The 16,748-nt window shown below is 39.4% G+C and overlaps 1 protein-coding gene across 1 annotated transcript in view; it reads right to left on the reverse strand.

Moving 5' to 3' along the window:
* Positions 1-2,069: 2,069 nt before the first annotated feature.
* The window catches only part of LOC140128460 (uncharacterized), a 137,597-nt gene continuing 122,918 nt past the window's right edge, over positions 2,070-16,748 (reverse strand). The window contains exons 23-28 of the mRNA XM_072150167.1: positions 10,514-10,725; positions 9,772-9,852; positions 9,047-9,124; positions 7,888-8,051; positions 5,064-5,180; positions 2,070-2,282 (exon numbers count right to left, since the gene is read on the reverse strand). Of these exons, the coding sequence (XP_072006268.1) occupies positions 2,197-2,282; positions 5,064-5,180; positions 7,888-8,051; positions 9,047-9,124; positions 9,772-9,852; positions 10,514-10,725 (738 nt within the window). The 3' untranslated portion in view covers positions 2,070-2,196. The remainder of the gene's footprint in view (positions 2,283-5,063; positions 5,181-7,887; positions 8,052-9,046; positions 9,125-9,771; positions 9,853-10,513; positions 10,726-16,748) is intronic.

Below are 16,748 nucleotides of genomic sequence, written 5' to 3' on the forward strand. Positions count from 1 at the left end.
TGATGAGTTTTGTTTGAGATACAATTCTGGTTTGAATATTTTCACTCCAAACTCTTGTTGCTTTACATGTCTTAGAAATTGGTATACATGTGGTCCCTGACTTAAGGACACTCGACTTACAGACGACCCCTAGTTACATATGGGCCTCTCTACCCACTGTGACCTCTGGTGACGCTCTCTGGATCCTTTACTTTTGTCCCAGGCTGCAATGATCAGCTTGAAGGTGTCTGTAATGAAGCTTTGTTGATCAACCTTTATCCCACCAAAGCACAACATTTTGAAATTCCAATTGTCACTAGGACTAAAAACATTTTATCTGTAGTTAAAATTACAAAATATATCAGCTGAAGAACAAATCTAAAGAACCTATTTTGTACCTAATCCAGGGACTGCATCTATTTCGTTTTTTACATTTATTACACACTTTTATTTTTCACTAAAATGATAATAATCAAATCCTAATAGATGTGCAAATAGGCAATAACTGAAACCATCAAAATCCCAATAAAATCAATAGACATTTTAACAGATTCATTAGACTTCTGTTATTATCGTATATATACATTTCATTTGAAGGGAATCAAAGTATTGAATGATCCTAATTAGAGATGAGCGAGCATTAAAATGCTCGGGTACTCGTTACTCGAGCCGAACATTTCCTGATGCTCGAGTGCTCGTTTCGAGTAACGAGCCCCATTGAAATCAATGGGAGACCCGAGCATTTTTTAGTAAAATTAAAAACTGAATGAGCACTGTTCAGTGCAGATGTTTTCACTAAAAGAACAGAGTGAAAGAACACTGCAGAACAGATTGCAGATGTTCGCGAACATCTGCGATCTGTTCCGGAGACACGCGTGCAGAACGATGTTCTCTGCAATAGTTTTTGAAGAACAATATGTGTGAAGAACAACTTGCAGATGTTTGGAAACATCTGCAAGTTGTTCTTCACACATATTGTCCTTCAAATACTATTGCGGAGAACACCGTTCTGCAAGCGTGTCTCCGGGACATCTGCGATCTGCTCCGGAGACACGGTGTTCTCCGCAATAGTATTCGAAGAACAATATGTGTAGAGAACAACTTGCAGATGTTGTCAAACATCTGCAAGTTGTTCTTCACACATATTGTTCTTCAAATACTATTGCACCGTGCAAGCGTGTCTCCGGAACATCTGCGATCTGCTCCGGAGACACGCGTGCAGAACGGTGTTCTCCGCAATAGCATTTGAAGAACAATATGTGTGAAGAACAACTTGCAGATGTTTGACAACATCTGCAAGTTGTTCTCTACACATATTGTTCTTCGAATACTATTGCGGAGAACACCGTTCTGCACGCGTGTCTCCGGAACAGATCGCAGATGTTCGCGAACATCTGCAATCTATTCTGCACATGTTCTGCACATGTTTTAATTGTATTTTTTTACTGTTCTTTACTTTTTTTTTTTTTAAATTTAATGCTCGTTATCGAGCAGGGCAAATACTCGTCCGAGCAACGAGCCGGTCCGAGTATGCTAATACTCGACCGAGCATCAAGCTCGGACGAGTATACTCGCTCATCACTAATCCTAATCATAGATTCATAAGTAAGGAGTTGAAAGCTATGAATTATGACAAGGCTGGCTTTGAAGTATAGTTTTGACATTGTCCTAAGAAACCATTTAAAAGACATGAGACACACTGAAAAAATGATTGGTTACACAAAGTCAATCAATTAAGATTTTCTATTCATGGGGTAAATGAAACATGGAGGGGGGGAAGAGGAAAACATTTGGCCTTGTTACTAGGTGCAAATTAGGTTATCTTGAAGAGACAAGGTGAATTTCCCTCCAAATTTAGCTGGGGACGAGGGCACATCATCACTCATAACAGCACGCAATGCAACCTCTTACAGGTGTATTCTAGTAAAGAGGTGCACTTTAAAGCAAACATTGACTTTTCTAAACATCAGAACATTAAAGAAATTTAGAATTTAGCTTTGCATTAACTTACCACAGAAGCAAAATACAAACCAGACCTACTACAGGTTTCTTTTATTCTTTTTCAATATTGTATTAAAAATAACATTCTGTTATACTTCATAATGAAAATGAAACTCATTCGCCTGAATTTAAAACTGCAAAAGAAAACCTACAAGAAATTATATTCATTATGATGCATCAAATCTACTAAATGTTGAAGGAATCCATAAGACGGTCTCATCCATTTCCTTTATGTTGCTTCATGATTTTTATTCGGTCAGCAACTTGTCTGACCAGTTGAATGGACTCACGTAGATCATAAGCTGTAAGATAGATTTATAGCATTGGTGTCTGGTTGTTCATTTTCTTAACGGCATTAAATAAAATGGTTGCCACGAGCTTTTATCTACTGTATAGGGAACAACTTGCTGCTTGTTGGGACCCAGTCAATTAGACTGCAAGATATCAAAAAATGGGTCTTCCATTCCCCGACCGAATAGAAAGCAAATTTAAGCAAGCTCATCACAACTCTATGTATTGCCAGAAATAACTAAATGCTATGCTGGGCTACTTGTTATTGTCAGTGATCATGCTTGACCTGCCACTCTGTTCAGATGGGGGAATTGGAGTGTTTTTATGGTGACTATGAAGGGTCCCAACAAATTCTGCTTTATTCTGTGATGGGGATTACTTTAAAACTGGTATAAAATTCTTTAAGTTTTAATTGCTTGCTTTGGAAAATATGTGCAACCTTTGCATGTACAGCATTGATACATGAGACCTAATGTATCCGAGGCTAAGTTCTCACCACAAACAGTGCCTTACGTTACTCTGTTCTGTTATGGACAAGAATAATGGACACATTAACTGTTAACTAAAGCCCCCGTTACATATCCATTATTTATAATGATAAAAATAGTTATATGTCTAGTCTTATTTCTACTGTTAAAAAGACAGAACTTAGTGATGGACACCACGGATAATAATGTGAACTGGGCCTTACTTGGGCTCCAGTTAACATATGTCATACGACATTCCAGCTTCTAGTAAAAGTGTTTGTTTTGTTACCACTAGCAATTTAGAAAATTCGGCAAAATGCCTTTACTCCACATGGAAGAAAATGACTGATGTGCAAAAATACTAAATATGGCTTTGTTTCACCATAGCATATATCCAGCTCCTTACATTTATGAAACTATTTATTCCAAAAAAGCAATATAGTATTTTCCATAACTGATCATATGAATATCAAACATTTGTTAAAGGAAATCTAACATCAAAATCAAGCATGATAAACCAGGGACACTTACTCATAGATCCAGATTGTTTTCATGCATTGCAAACCAAACATACCTTGAGAATACCTTAGCTACAATGTTGCAGAAACATTTTAATGTTGCTTTTTGATCCCTGAGTTGAGTGGTTTTGCTGAAAAAACAAATATAAAATTATGATAATGAGGCTCTGCAGCTCCTGTGGCTGCTTGTGCTTCTCCTCTTACCCCAATTATCCACTGTGTTGTCCCTGACAGGCAGAAGTAATCAATCGCTGCACGATCCCCCAAGGTGCTGTATATGAGTCATCCAGCTCATATGCTCTCAGTTCATACAGCTCAGTTCAGGAAGCTTTGTGTAATGTGTTTATGAACTGCAGCCAGCATGCAACTCAGCTTTCCCAGGGTCCTGAATTTTATAATTGTTTTTTGAGCAAAACCACTCAGGGATTAAAGATATGTTTCTGCATCAGTATAGCTACAGAATTCTCAATGTATGTTTGTTTCACAATGCATGAAAACAAATGATAGATTTAAAGATAATATAATTTATATGCTCAGTTAAAAAAAATGTTACATTGCTTTTGTGGAATACTTAGTTTCATGATAAACACTAAATATTTTACAAACACCAAAAAAGGGCAGGTTGGGGGTTAAAGGGAGGAATGTAAAGGGAGAGAAAAGCCTCAAAGTTTCAGATTGTGTACTTATAGTGATTGTGACCTTGATTCCCATTCTTGACTTCATTCCTCTGCCACCAGCCCTGAACTTCTGCCTTGTTCCTGATTCCGATCCTGTGTCACCCTTCCTGATCTCCTGCCTGACCATGACTTTGTCTCTGCCTTGGCCACCACCGCAAGCGTAGTCGCGCCTGTGGAGCGACCTCCAACCCGCTTTGTGGTGGACTTGGGTGAAAACCGGGTGCCACTTAGATTCTGCCCCTAGGTGTCGGCTTACGTCATTGCTTGCAGTAGTCCAGTGGGTTCACTACCTATGATTCTGACACCTATATTGTGATTGTTGTGATATTATATTCCCTAAAGTGAACCATTGCTCTAAAGTGACCTGCTTCCAACCATGTTCTAAAGCCTTGATCATTAAGACTAGGTGGGTACTTGGGATTTTGTAAGATAGGATATGTAGGTGAAGGAAAAGGAGATAGCCGTTAACCTCTCAAAAATTTAGTGCAATGAGGGTGATATTGTCGGATGAGCATCCTCAAGCTCTCTATAAGATAAACAAGGTAATACTGGAAGGAGGTATGAACAAAAGTATCCTCAATCCGTACCTAAAGTTTTATTTCTAAATGTCTATGCCTAGTAATTTTCTTCCATACGGACTGTAGGCGTTTCGCAAATAATTACTTTCAGCAAGTAATTAATATTGTTTGTGCAATGAAAAGTTACACAATTTTCCAGTACAGGTTCTGTATCAGTTCCTCACAGATTTCTAGATCTCTGCTTGCTGTCATATACATATACATATATATAGTTATAGTCATTCCAGTAGCCCCACACCGACATTTAGGGAGCAAATTATGATACATTTTATAGTACAAGAACTACAGATCAATCTGTAAAAAGCATAGAAGCCTTCTAAGAGCAGTTGAGGGTCATTCAGCTCAGTTTGATATATTTAGGTAGAGTTCAGGTAATATGTTGCATAACATTTCTAGATACAATAGAGAAGACACACTTTTGCAGTTGCTTAGTAACATAAGGCAGGGGACGTCACTTGTCTTTTTGTATCAGTATAAATGAACACATTTATGTTAAAATAAAAAGGAAAAATACATCTCTTGCATGGCAGTGCTATAACTTTATGGTTGTACCTCGTAATAATTCATTTATTTCATCACTGAAAATTCCAGATGCGATCCAATCATCAATGTTCTTTATATGGTCAAAGGCAGTAAGCCCTTCTCTATCTTGATAGTCTAGGTTTGCTCCTGAAGAGTAACATCATAGTTATTAGACTAATAATAATTGTAGAATTATATTGCATGCATTAAGTATACCAGACACATTGTACCTTTGCTGCCTATAATATGTGACATTCAAACAGTCCAATGGCTAACAGTGTAAAAGGTATTAAATATTTATAGAGAACCTGTCACCAGACGAACAAAGCACTGATCACTGGACGCAGGCCACCCAGGCACACTCATCAATCATAGAGAGGAGGATGCTGGCATACATTTAACCCCTTAACGCTGAAGTCACTTTTCACCTTCCTGACACGGCTCATTTTTTCAAATCTGCCCTGTGTGACTATAAATGGTTATAACTTTGAAACGCTTTAACATAGCCAAGTGATTTTAAAATTGTTTTCTCGTGACACTTTGTACTTCATGTTAGTTGAAAAATTTTGGTGGTATGTTTTGCATTTATTTATGAGAAAATCAGATATTTGGTGAAAATTTGGAAAAATTCTCGATTTTCAAACTTCAAAATGTTCTACTTTTTCCACACATAGTCATAACAGCAAAAAAACTTAATAACTAACATTAACCGAATGTCTACTTTATGTGGACATGGTTTTTTATGCACACTCTTATTTTTGTAGGATGTTATGGGCCTTTGAACGTTAGGTGCGATTTTTCACATTTTCATAAAAACCGCAAAATCCTGCTATTGAGGGACCTGCTCAGGTTTCAAATCACTTTGAGAGGCCTAAATAAAAGTAAAACCCCTTAAATTACCCCATTATATAAACTACACCCCTCAACGTACATAAAACAACTTTTATGAAGTTTATTAACCCTTTAATTGTTTTACCGGGGTTAAAACAAAATCGGATACAATTTTGAAAGTACTTTTTTTTGGCTAAATTAATGTGTTTTTCAAACAATGTACAAATTCTCAGTGGATAAAATACCAAAACGCTCCACAAAATTTGATACCCAATCTCTCCTGTGTATAACAATACCCCATATGTGGTGGTAACCTGCTGTATGGGCACACGTCAGGGCATCGAAGGGAAGCTGCGCCATTCAGAGAAGATTATGCATTGTCACTTTTTATTGGCTATACAATCTTTATTTTTTTTTTTGGCAATTTGGACATATAAGGGCTTATTTTTTGCGACATGAGATGCACTTTACAAATACTTCATTTTAGTGGGTCATTAGCTTATTGATGAGATTTTATTAACTCTTGAATGTATGGGTGAAAAGAAAATTGTCAATTTTGGTTTCCTTTCTTTTTGTTTTTTTTGGGGGTCGTACATCATACACTAAAAATACTATATTATCTTTATTCTATAGGTCACTACGATTACGGTGATACCTCATTTATATAGTTTTTCATTTATTTTTACAATTTTACTGGAAAAAAAGGAATATAGAGGAAATCTCATTTGTTTTTGCATTTTTTCTTTTTACTTTAATATTTTTTTGTTGACAGAGCTGGTTTAGGGCTTATTTTTTATGTGTTGAGTTGTCCTTTCAATTGATACCATTTTGGCGCACATAACTTTTTTTGATCACTTTTTAGAACATTTTTGTGAAGAGATTTTATGAAAATTTTACATTTTTGGCAAGTTTTTTGGGGTTTTTTTTTACGGAGTTCACCGAGCGGGCCCAATAATGTTTCTGAGTTATTGTACAGATTGTTACGGACGCGACAATACCAAATATGTGGGGTTTTTGGCGACTTTGTGTTTTTTTCACTTTATTGCATGAATATAGGGAATGTTTGTGTTTAGGGGACTTTAACTTTATTTAATTAATTCTTTTTATTAAAAAATGCTTTTATTAAATGTTTTTAACTGTGTTTTTTCACTTTTACAGGTTAGCTTGAACAAGTGATCCACTGATCACTTGTTCAAGCTATTCTTTACCTTACACAGTGTAATACAGATGTATTACACTGTGTAATGTAACACACTGAGCATGCTGCGCATGCTCAGTGTGTTACAGCCGGGTCCTGCCAGAAGGCAGGACCCGGCTCACGGAAGGAGGATCGCGCAGCCCCGGGCACCGGCAGTCCCGGGGCTGCGGTCGGAACCATGGACCCCCCCGGTAAGCGCCACGTTTCTTGCGAAACGCCCCTATCACGGGGTTAACACCCGCGATCGGAGAAATCTCCAATCGCGGGTGTTAGAGGCGGGTGTCAGCTATAATATATAGCCGACACCCGCAGCTTCTGGTCCCGGCTCCGTTCAGGAGCCGAGGCCAGAAGCTTGACGTAATAGTACTGCATTTTGCGGGAACGCACCTCCCGCCATGCAGTACTATTACGTCAAATGTCGGGAAGGGGTTAAGACAAGCCCTGGTGCAAGGAGGAGGACGCAGCTGCAGGGAGCATATCAGGATATTCTGTGACAGGGGCATTTGCTGGGGACTAGCTATATACTGGGGGGGCATGTGTGGGGACTGCCTATTTATCCGGGGGGGCACGTGTAGGAACTACTTATATAGATACTGAAGGGGCATGTGTGAAGGATATGGTATATAAGAGTATATAGAGTATATAGAGGACGTAGAGTAGTACTTAAGTCCTAACATTCGGGCACATGTTGGTTTAGATGCTGTAGAGGCCCATCGGACACTTAGTCCGCCATTGGGCACTTTACCTTTGCACAGTATTCAAGGTATACTGCATGTTCACACAGTGCAATAAATGATCTAATATCGTAGACAAAGTATACCATACCATAGTCCATCAACAGTTTGGCTCCATGAAAATTTGATGACTTGATGGCAGTAAAGAGAGGAGTGTTGAGGTCCTTATTTACAGCATTGACTTCCGCTTTGTATGACAGCAGCAATTTTACAATATCGTAATTTTCAATGTGGAGAACAGCTAAATGCAGGGGGCTGTCAGTAAATGAAAACCAAATTATACATTGATGCCTTAACATTCACATTAACTTTTATGCATAGGTTTTATTGTAAAATCATTCTTTGATTTAGAATAGATATTCTTTTATGTGTCATAAACTAGATATGAAAAATGTAAGACAGGGATATAATACTGTCGTTGTGTATGTGGGTGGGTGCATGGGACTTAAAACTTCAGTTAAAGACGCTATATCTAAGGCTTAGGTGATTAGGAGAAAATATATTGAAAGACAAGAATATGAAAAGCCATAGAACTACTGTGATACAATAACTTTGCAATTCCTAACTTAGACTTAGGAGGGGCCGAATCTGGGTGCTAACTCTTTTACACCTTTAATCTACGTGTATATAACTTACGAGTTGGTTTATAGATGTGTTCCCATTTCAGCAAATAAATATTATTGTTTGTATACAGAAAGGTTATTAAATTTTCCTGTATTTCAGTATCTACTTGTTGTCATTCAATCTTTACTGGAAAGAAATCTGTCACATGTCGTCACACAGGTGCATGGCTTATTGTATCATACAGAGTAATCAGAGTTGTGTAAGGGGACCAGTAGATGAGCCGAACAACCCAAAGAGGAGCCGAAGAGAAGCGGAAGTACACAAAGAGGACCCAAAGGACCTGAAGATGCACAGAAGCAAGAAGAGGACTTCTTGAGGGGGGCATCGGAAAGGTGAGAACAGTGTTCATTTTTTTTAATAGACTCAAGTATACGCCGAGTTAGGGTTTTTAGTACAATTTTTGTGCTGAAAAACTTGGTATATATACGGTATATTTCCTGTACCGGCATCATTGACATCAGTGTTTATGATCCCCTTAAAGTGACATCAATGTGTTATTAATCTCTATAAAGTGGCATCACTCTGGTGCACATTCGCCCTGGCCACCACATTTATGTCGGTGCATTCTTAGTTACTATGACCTATAATAAATCTGTACCTTACTATATGCTCAGGAAGGTTCTTACCTGTTCCCATTTTTGTCACAGTTGTTCACATTCAAGCCATGTCTTATTAAGAAGTTGACAATATGCATCTTACTGTCGCTGTATTGAAATATACACAAATAATTAAATAGAAATCAGTGTTAAAAGCATTATATATCATATTTCTCTTAGGTAAAATAGGTGTTCCATAGTTGCATAGAAAGAATTATAGAACATTTAGCCTCAAGTGTTTTTATTCTACAATTCAGTATTAACCACAGTTTCTACAAATTGACTTAATCTTAGTAAGTTACCTAGCACGGTTGAAAAAGACCTATTTCCAACAACTTTTTGAACCTCTCTACTGTTCCTGCTGTGCTCTGCTCTTGAGACAGGCTATTACACAAATTCAATCTTTTTTATGGACCCCTGCCCAGAACTGAACTGCATATTCCAGTTGAGGCCGAACCAATGCCATGAACAGTTATAATATTACATCCATGTCGCGGGAGTTCATAGATCTTTTACATTAGTCACATTTTAGGTAAATCCATTAAAAAAAGCCTTCTTTTTTCTTATCAATAATTCATATGCACAAAAGTACAGAAAATTCAGAAACCAATGTTTTAGTAGAAGACATTTTACAATACACAACTGTAATTAATAGTATTACAGTAACTTCCCAGCCTGTTTCTTTATAATGTTGAAGGGTTTTTTTTTTAGCGTAAGGTAAATGTACTTGCTTTGAATAAAATAAGCAGACTTACTTTCTGTCTTTACTGCAAACCATGTCGAATAGTAATTCTACATCTTCACCAGTTGTAAAATGAAACATATTTGAAATTAACCTGAAAATAGAATTTTTTTTTTTTTTATAAAAAACAGTAGAAGGTTTGTAGGCAATTTTTTTTAGTAGTATTTTTAAAAGTTGCCTACAAACCTTCCACTGTATATAAACCAAGGAATGAACATCATACTAGTTTAGGGACTATATATTTGAATTAAAAATACATGTCTCAATTATTTAATTAAAGTTAGGGCAGATATGTTATAGTTTTTTTTTGCATGTTTCTTTAACTGATAGCAGACGGACATATTAATTTCAGTGACATGGACATATTTTTTTAGGGATCCTTTTGGAGACTGTAAAAAACTCAAAGCAGGTCCTTGTTTGTGGCTCAGGCCTCTCGTAAAAGTGTACGGCAATGTGAAAATATGGATGCTACTCAGATGCCATACATCTGATGCCGTCATGTGCCATTCGCATAATTGAGGTAAACTGGCCCGGAGCAGTGTAGTCTACAGGGCAGCAAAGCATATTATTATAAAGGCTTAAGATTTTTTCTGTACAGTATAAATTTTTATCCTATACTTAGAAACATTGCTTATGATGCACCAGTCTTGATAAATTTCACCCTTCTAGTCTAAATTTGCACCTTATAATAGTTTATATTAGTTTATATTAAAAAAAAAGTGCCACAAATGTTAATAGTAATAAATATCTCTCACCATTTTGCACTCTCCAAGTGGCCATTCATCAGAGCAAGGAGAGGCAGACTAGGAGTGTCTCTTTTGGTCATGTTTTCATTTATAATTTCTCTTTCTTTGGGGTCCGATTCTATCAACAACTGAAGAACATCTTGTCGTCCCTGCATAGCTGCACAATGGATTGGCAGCAGTCCTTTCTTGTTGCTCTTTCTTATAGATGCTTTGTGAGTAAGCTGTAAGAACACATCCAACAAGTTGGAACATTTTGTTCTGGATACACTGGCAGATTTGCCTTTACCATATTCAGATTTTTGGTGAATTTGGTAGGTAAGATTTTATTACAATAGTTTAGACTGCTTGAAAAAGTGGTTTCTGTAGGGCAGATTATGTATTAAAGCCAACCTGACACCTGGAATGTCATTTTTAGCTGGTGACAGGTTCTAATAGCATTTGCTATGCTGATTTTAAAAATACCTCTGTCAGCATTCTCAATCATTTCAGTAGTTTATAGAAGTTTAATTCACATTACCTGGCTCCGTGCCAGCAGTGTCTGGTGAGTCCCTATGGAGGGGGCAGCTGCATCCTGGTTGTCTCCTCTCCTACACTGTCATGCAGATCCCTCCCCACTTCCTTTCATGTCGATTGAGTTGCCAGGGAAGAGAGGGGGATGGTGTGAAGGAGAGGAAGAATGCATGAGAAGACACAGGCACACAGAGTGCAGCTGCCCTACCAACTGCCCCTCCCCTGGGACTCACCACATGCTGTTGGCAGGGCACCAGGTAATGGGAATTCAACTTATATAAAGTACTGAAATGATTCAGAATGCTGCCTAAGGCATTTTTAAAGCCAGCATAGCATAGGCTATTGAAACCTGTTACTAGCTATGAATCACATTCCTGCTGACAAGTTTACGTTAAAGTCTGAAGAGGATTTGCTCCTCAATAAGGCTAGTTTGGCTGCAATAGGGCTTCAATGAGGCTGGTTTCACGCAAGTAAGCTGAGAACACTGAGCAGTTGAACGGAGCTCAGCAAATCCGTTTAGTTCTGCTGCTCAGTGTGAAGGAAGGGCATTCCGACAGTGACAGAGATTGAATAAAGTGTTGGTGAATGGACCAGTGCAGATTTAGACTATACAGTAATCTGGAGTTGTTTAAGACTGTGGAATTGTACTTTAGTACATTTTGCTATTAGTTGGACTAGTTTAGTGCCTTAAAATGGTTTAAATCCATCTATGAATGTGGCACACAGCATTTCAGGTGCAAATTACTCCAGAATTCTCATAAATCTACCCCAGAAAGTTTACCTGATCAAACAAACTAGAGTTAAAGGGAACCTGTCACCAGGGACTTCATTTTCACTAAAGACAGTCCTAAACTCCCAGCCAGAATAGAGAAAACATGGGGATGCGGCCTAGAGAAAGGGAGTGCATTGATGGATTCAGGCTTGAGAAACAGTGGGACAGGAACATGGAGGCCCAGACTGATTAAAGGAAGGATGGGGGGGATTGAGGATGCAGGTTGGAGAAAAGAGGACATGGATAGGCAAATTGTGAGAGAGAGGGGAACTGACAATGAGAAAGAAGGTTATATAGTGGTGCAGCCTATGAATAAATGAACCTATAATATATAGAGTCCCCTATAATATCTATATACACCACCTATAATAACTATATCCAGCCTCCAATAATAACTATATATAGTCCCCTACAATAACTATAAACAGTCATTTTTAATAATTATATACAGCCCCCTGTTATAACTATATACACTCCCTATAATAACTATATACAGCCCCCTATAATAATTAAATAAAGCCTCCATAATAACTATAAACAACCCTCTGTAATAAACTCTATACAGCCCCCTATAATATCTATAATACATATATAGAGCCCCCTGTTATAACAATATACAGCCCCCTACAATAACTATATACAGCCCCCCTATAACAACCATATACACCTCCCTTTAATAACAATATGCACCTCCCTTTAAGAACTATATACAGACCCCCATAATAACTATATACACCCACCTATAATAACTATATACAGCCCCTCCTATAATAAATATATGCAGCCCCCTACAATAACTATATACAGCCCTAGGTAAAAAATTGTACTCGCCTTCCCCTAGTCCCCCAATGTGCCCCAACCTCCTTCTCTACCCTCGCGGTATCAGCATACTGGCACTGGCTACGTAGTATGTGAGGTCACTGCGCCGCCAGCTCTTGTGTGAGCTCTGATGGTCTTTGACAGAGCAGGGAACTTATTGTTCCCTTGCTCTGCTATAGACTGAAATCTACTGGGCACCACCCAGAGAGCCGGACCCGTTAGTACTGTGGGCGATTCGGGCACCCTTGTGATTGCCTGCATAACCCACATTTGGTGGGCGCCCCTTTATCCGCAAAGTGGTGGGGGTCCAGTAATAATCCAGCCCGCATCTCTCAATGTGAGGTCCAAATAACACTTCTCCTGTTTTCTTTTGGTTGGTACAATCAATTAGATAACATGTATATATGTTTTGTTATGTTTTAATACCATTAAAAAAAATTAAAATGTTTCAAGAAAAAGAAAATTGCTATATTACCATATACTGAGTCTTTTCAAACTGCTGTTCAGCGAGCTGGGAAAGGTGTCATTTTCCGCAGGTAGTTGACTTTTTATCTGATGTCATTTTAGGGACTGTCCGAACTTTTGATACCTTTTTATAAACATTTTTATATGGGACATCTGAATCTTTTTTTATGTTAATGGGCACACCATAATACCACTGTATTGAAGTACATTGTAAATGTAGAAGCCTGGTAACATTTATAAAGGTCTGGCTGCCGTAGAAAAAAGATGAAATCATGGGGGGACCACACACATCCAAGATGGCAGTGCCCTGGTGCTACTAGCATTTAAGTGCCGCAGTTGCCAGCAACTATCGCAGGTGTATAGAGAGGACATGGCCTTAGAACCCTCCTCACAACCCTTTAACAAAGGCACTAATATCCATATCCATGCAGTAAGCTCCTAGGCTCCCACTAGTGTTGACACCAAGTAGCCAAAAGTTTATGTTATGCCTCTAGAGCCACTAATGCAAGTACCCTGATCACATGAATAACTATGATGAGAATGTTGCCCATATTTTCTCAAAGAGAAGAGATCCACAAGATCCTCTGGTATACCTGCTAAAAAAAGGAACAAAAGCTTCACTGTCCATGCTGTTTGATACTGTAACTACAGATGTTGTCTACCCATGTCAGAGCAGGATTTATACCAGCAGGAAAAGCTTAAAAACATGAATATGCCTAATGTCAGGTTTCGGGGTCAGTGAACCCTCTGAACCACCGCGGGAGATGGTACTAGCCGACAACTGGGACTGGAGTCTTAGTGGCACCTGGTCTTCACCAGAGCCAGACGCAAGGCAGGATGGTCTTGCTGCGGCACGGTGCCACCAGGTCGTTCTACAGGTGTGACTAGCTGGCAGTGGCAGCCAAGTCAGCCACAGGCAGGCAGTCAGGGCAGGAGCGGAGATGCAAAGTCAAACGTCGGAGGCCAGGGGTCACAAAAGGAGAACAACGCAAAACAAGGAACACTGGGGAATTGCAGGGAGAGCTTTCTCTGCAGCATATGAGCGCAAAGATCCGGCGGGGAGTGATGGGAGCCTCCGGTCTTTATGGCAAACCCCGAAGTGCCAGCGCCAATCAGTGGTGCGCTGGCCCTTTAAATCTACGATTGCTGGCGCACACGCACCCTAAGGAGCAGGTGCGTGCGTGCGGCCTAGCCGGGATGGAAACAGGAGTGTGGAGAGGTGAGTTAGGGCCGTGGAGAGCCGCACCACAGAGAGCCACATCTGTGACATGGATCGGGAAGGCACCCATGACAACTAACAATTTACTTATCATAAAAATGTATGCATCTCATAGGTTATATAAGTGAAGTAAAGGATATCTACCATCAGATTTACTATTGGTGGACTGTCCAAACTTTTATGGTCGTTCTTAACTCTAAGGAATGGCAACATCTTTCTTATCTTCAGGAATGCCTGGAGCTGTCTAAAAAAAAAAGCCTTTGATCCACAGGTGCTCTGACTATGTCACCAAAGAGTCTTTTGGCTCTGCCTTCTGATTACTTATGCATGCCCTGGCTCTCTACTTGCAGCCTGGTCCCACACAGCGATCGTGACGTTACCGGCTGTCACTGCAAGTGACAGGGGGGACCAGGTTGCAAAGTACAGTCTGGGGGCATGCATAAATAATCATCTGCATATTAATTATAAAGACTTTTTTTTTTTTAGATGAATCTAGATGTTCCTAATGATAAGTAAATCTGATGGTAGATGTCCTTTAAGGACAGGCTAGTATTGACTGTAAATTTTAAAAAAGGCATTTTTTATTTAAAAATAAGGGAGACATTTACTAACCCGGTACCTTGGAGTGCATTTTCCGATGACAATGCACCTTGCCCCGATTCACTAACATTGTACTCCCGATATCCTGCATCTGATGCTTCCACCGCTCAGGTCAGACAGAGTTCCCCTTCTTCTTTCCGGTGTATGTTAGTGCATTGGATGCGACACAATTTGAATGTTAAATCCCGGGCTCAGTCTGAATCAGTCTGAATCGTCTGACAGCCCGATTTCTGTTGCACGCAAGCCGCCGCCGCTGCGGCAAAATCTGATTGCGTGCAACGCAATCCTCTGCTCCCTGTCACAGTGGCGCAAATCCCGAAAATGTCGGGAAGTCCGACGGAAATGCGATCCGCGGAACCCTTAGTAAATAAGCCCCACTGTGTAGAATAAGGGACAAAAAGGAAACCTGCTGCTGTTCAGCTCAGTTGATTTGAAAAAATAGCAACCCTAAATTAGAGAATATGACAGGAAGATCGAAAAGAGCAGGTATGTGTTAAAGAAGACAGAGTAATCACCATATGGCGCTAAGATTTACAGATGCAGAATAATGAATGGAATTTAAACAAATTCCATCAATATCCTACATTAAAATTCTGAGTTAAGTGACTTGTGCTGTGTTCTTTTTAAATCTGAGGCATGTCAATTTATGCTGTTGATTTCAGACTTTGCAATGCAAAAGTGAAAAAAGCCTTGTGAAGTACAGCATACTGCTGAAAAATGTCATTATAAAACCCTATCATGAGAGGCAATGCAGCAGGATGTCAGGTACATATCGCTAAGCAGTGAGTGTACCTTGTGCCAATACTAGATATTGATTGATCATATAAAATGACTACCCCCAGACCATCGCACCAGGAGATGCTCACAGGGGCGTATCAATCAGGCCCGTTGGAAGTTGGGGCCCATTGCCTGCGGCTGTCACAGTTGAAGAACAGCTGTCTACTGCTCAGTATATTGAACTGTGTGACAGCCGCTGCCCGGGTCCGCGTGTCTGTCAGACACTATGCTGCCTGACCGCTGTTGTTATCAGGCCGCGAGCCTGCGGCTAGTCTGTAGTGCAGCTTTCAACTGTGTGGTGTCCTCTGAAACAGTTGAAATCTGAGACAGAGCAGGAAGTGATACACTTTCTGCACTCCTGCTCTGTCTCTATTTACAACAACGCAGACGTAAGCGCCTCAGCACTGGCACCGGAATTAAGTCATTGCGTTGATGGCTACTTCATAAGAAAGAGAAATATAATAAGAAAGGGGGCAAAAAAGAGGACATATATTTAAAAAGTGTGCAAAAAAGGAGCACTTATTAAGAATGGTGTTAAAAAGAAGGCATTTATTAAGATGGGGGGTAAAAATGGGATGTATACTTAAAAAGTGAGCAATTACTTAAAATAATGGTTGCTTGTTGAGAAGGGAAGCATTGAACATAGGAGAAAGCAAAAGGTGACCATTTAATAAGAAAAGGGGCATCAAATATTAGATAAGATAGACAGGACAAGGAAAGGGATAGGTACTCCACTCAACTAGCAAGGAGCACTTAACCACTTGCTGCAAACCGCCATACTATTACGTCGTCACCTTTTCCATATTGTCTGGGTGTTTGCTGCATATTGCCAGGCTAACACCTGCGATCAGTTCTGGCACTGATTGCCAGTGTTTACCCATTAAATGCGTGTGCATATGTCTGTGTAGCATATATTTTTTATATGTGTATTCTGAAGTAAAATGTGTGGGTTGGGAGCCGGTAACATGGATTTAGGTATATGGGTTTAGGTATATACCCTGATCCAAGGTTCGCATTGGGGCCCACTGGAGTCTTGTTACGCCACTGGGTCTTCATAAATAGAAGTGAATAAGTTTTCCTGG

Source organism: Engystomops pustulosus, chromosome 4 (genome assembly GCF_040894005.1).
Source record: "Engystomops pustulosus chromosome 4, aEngPut4.maternal, whole genome shotgun sequence".
NCBI classification, from domain to species: domain Eukaryota; kingdom Metazoa; phylum Chordata; class Amphibia; order Anura; family Leptodactylidae; genus Engystomops; species Engystomops pustulosus.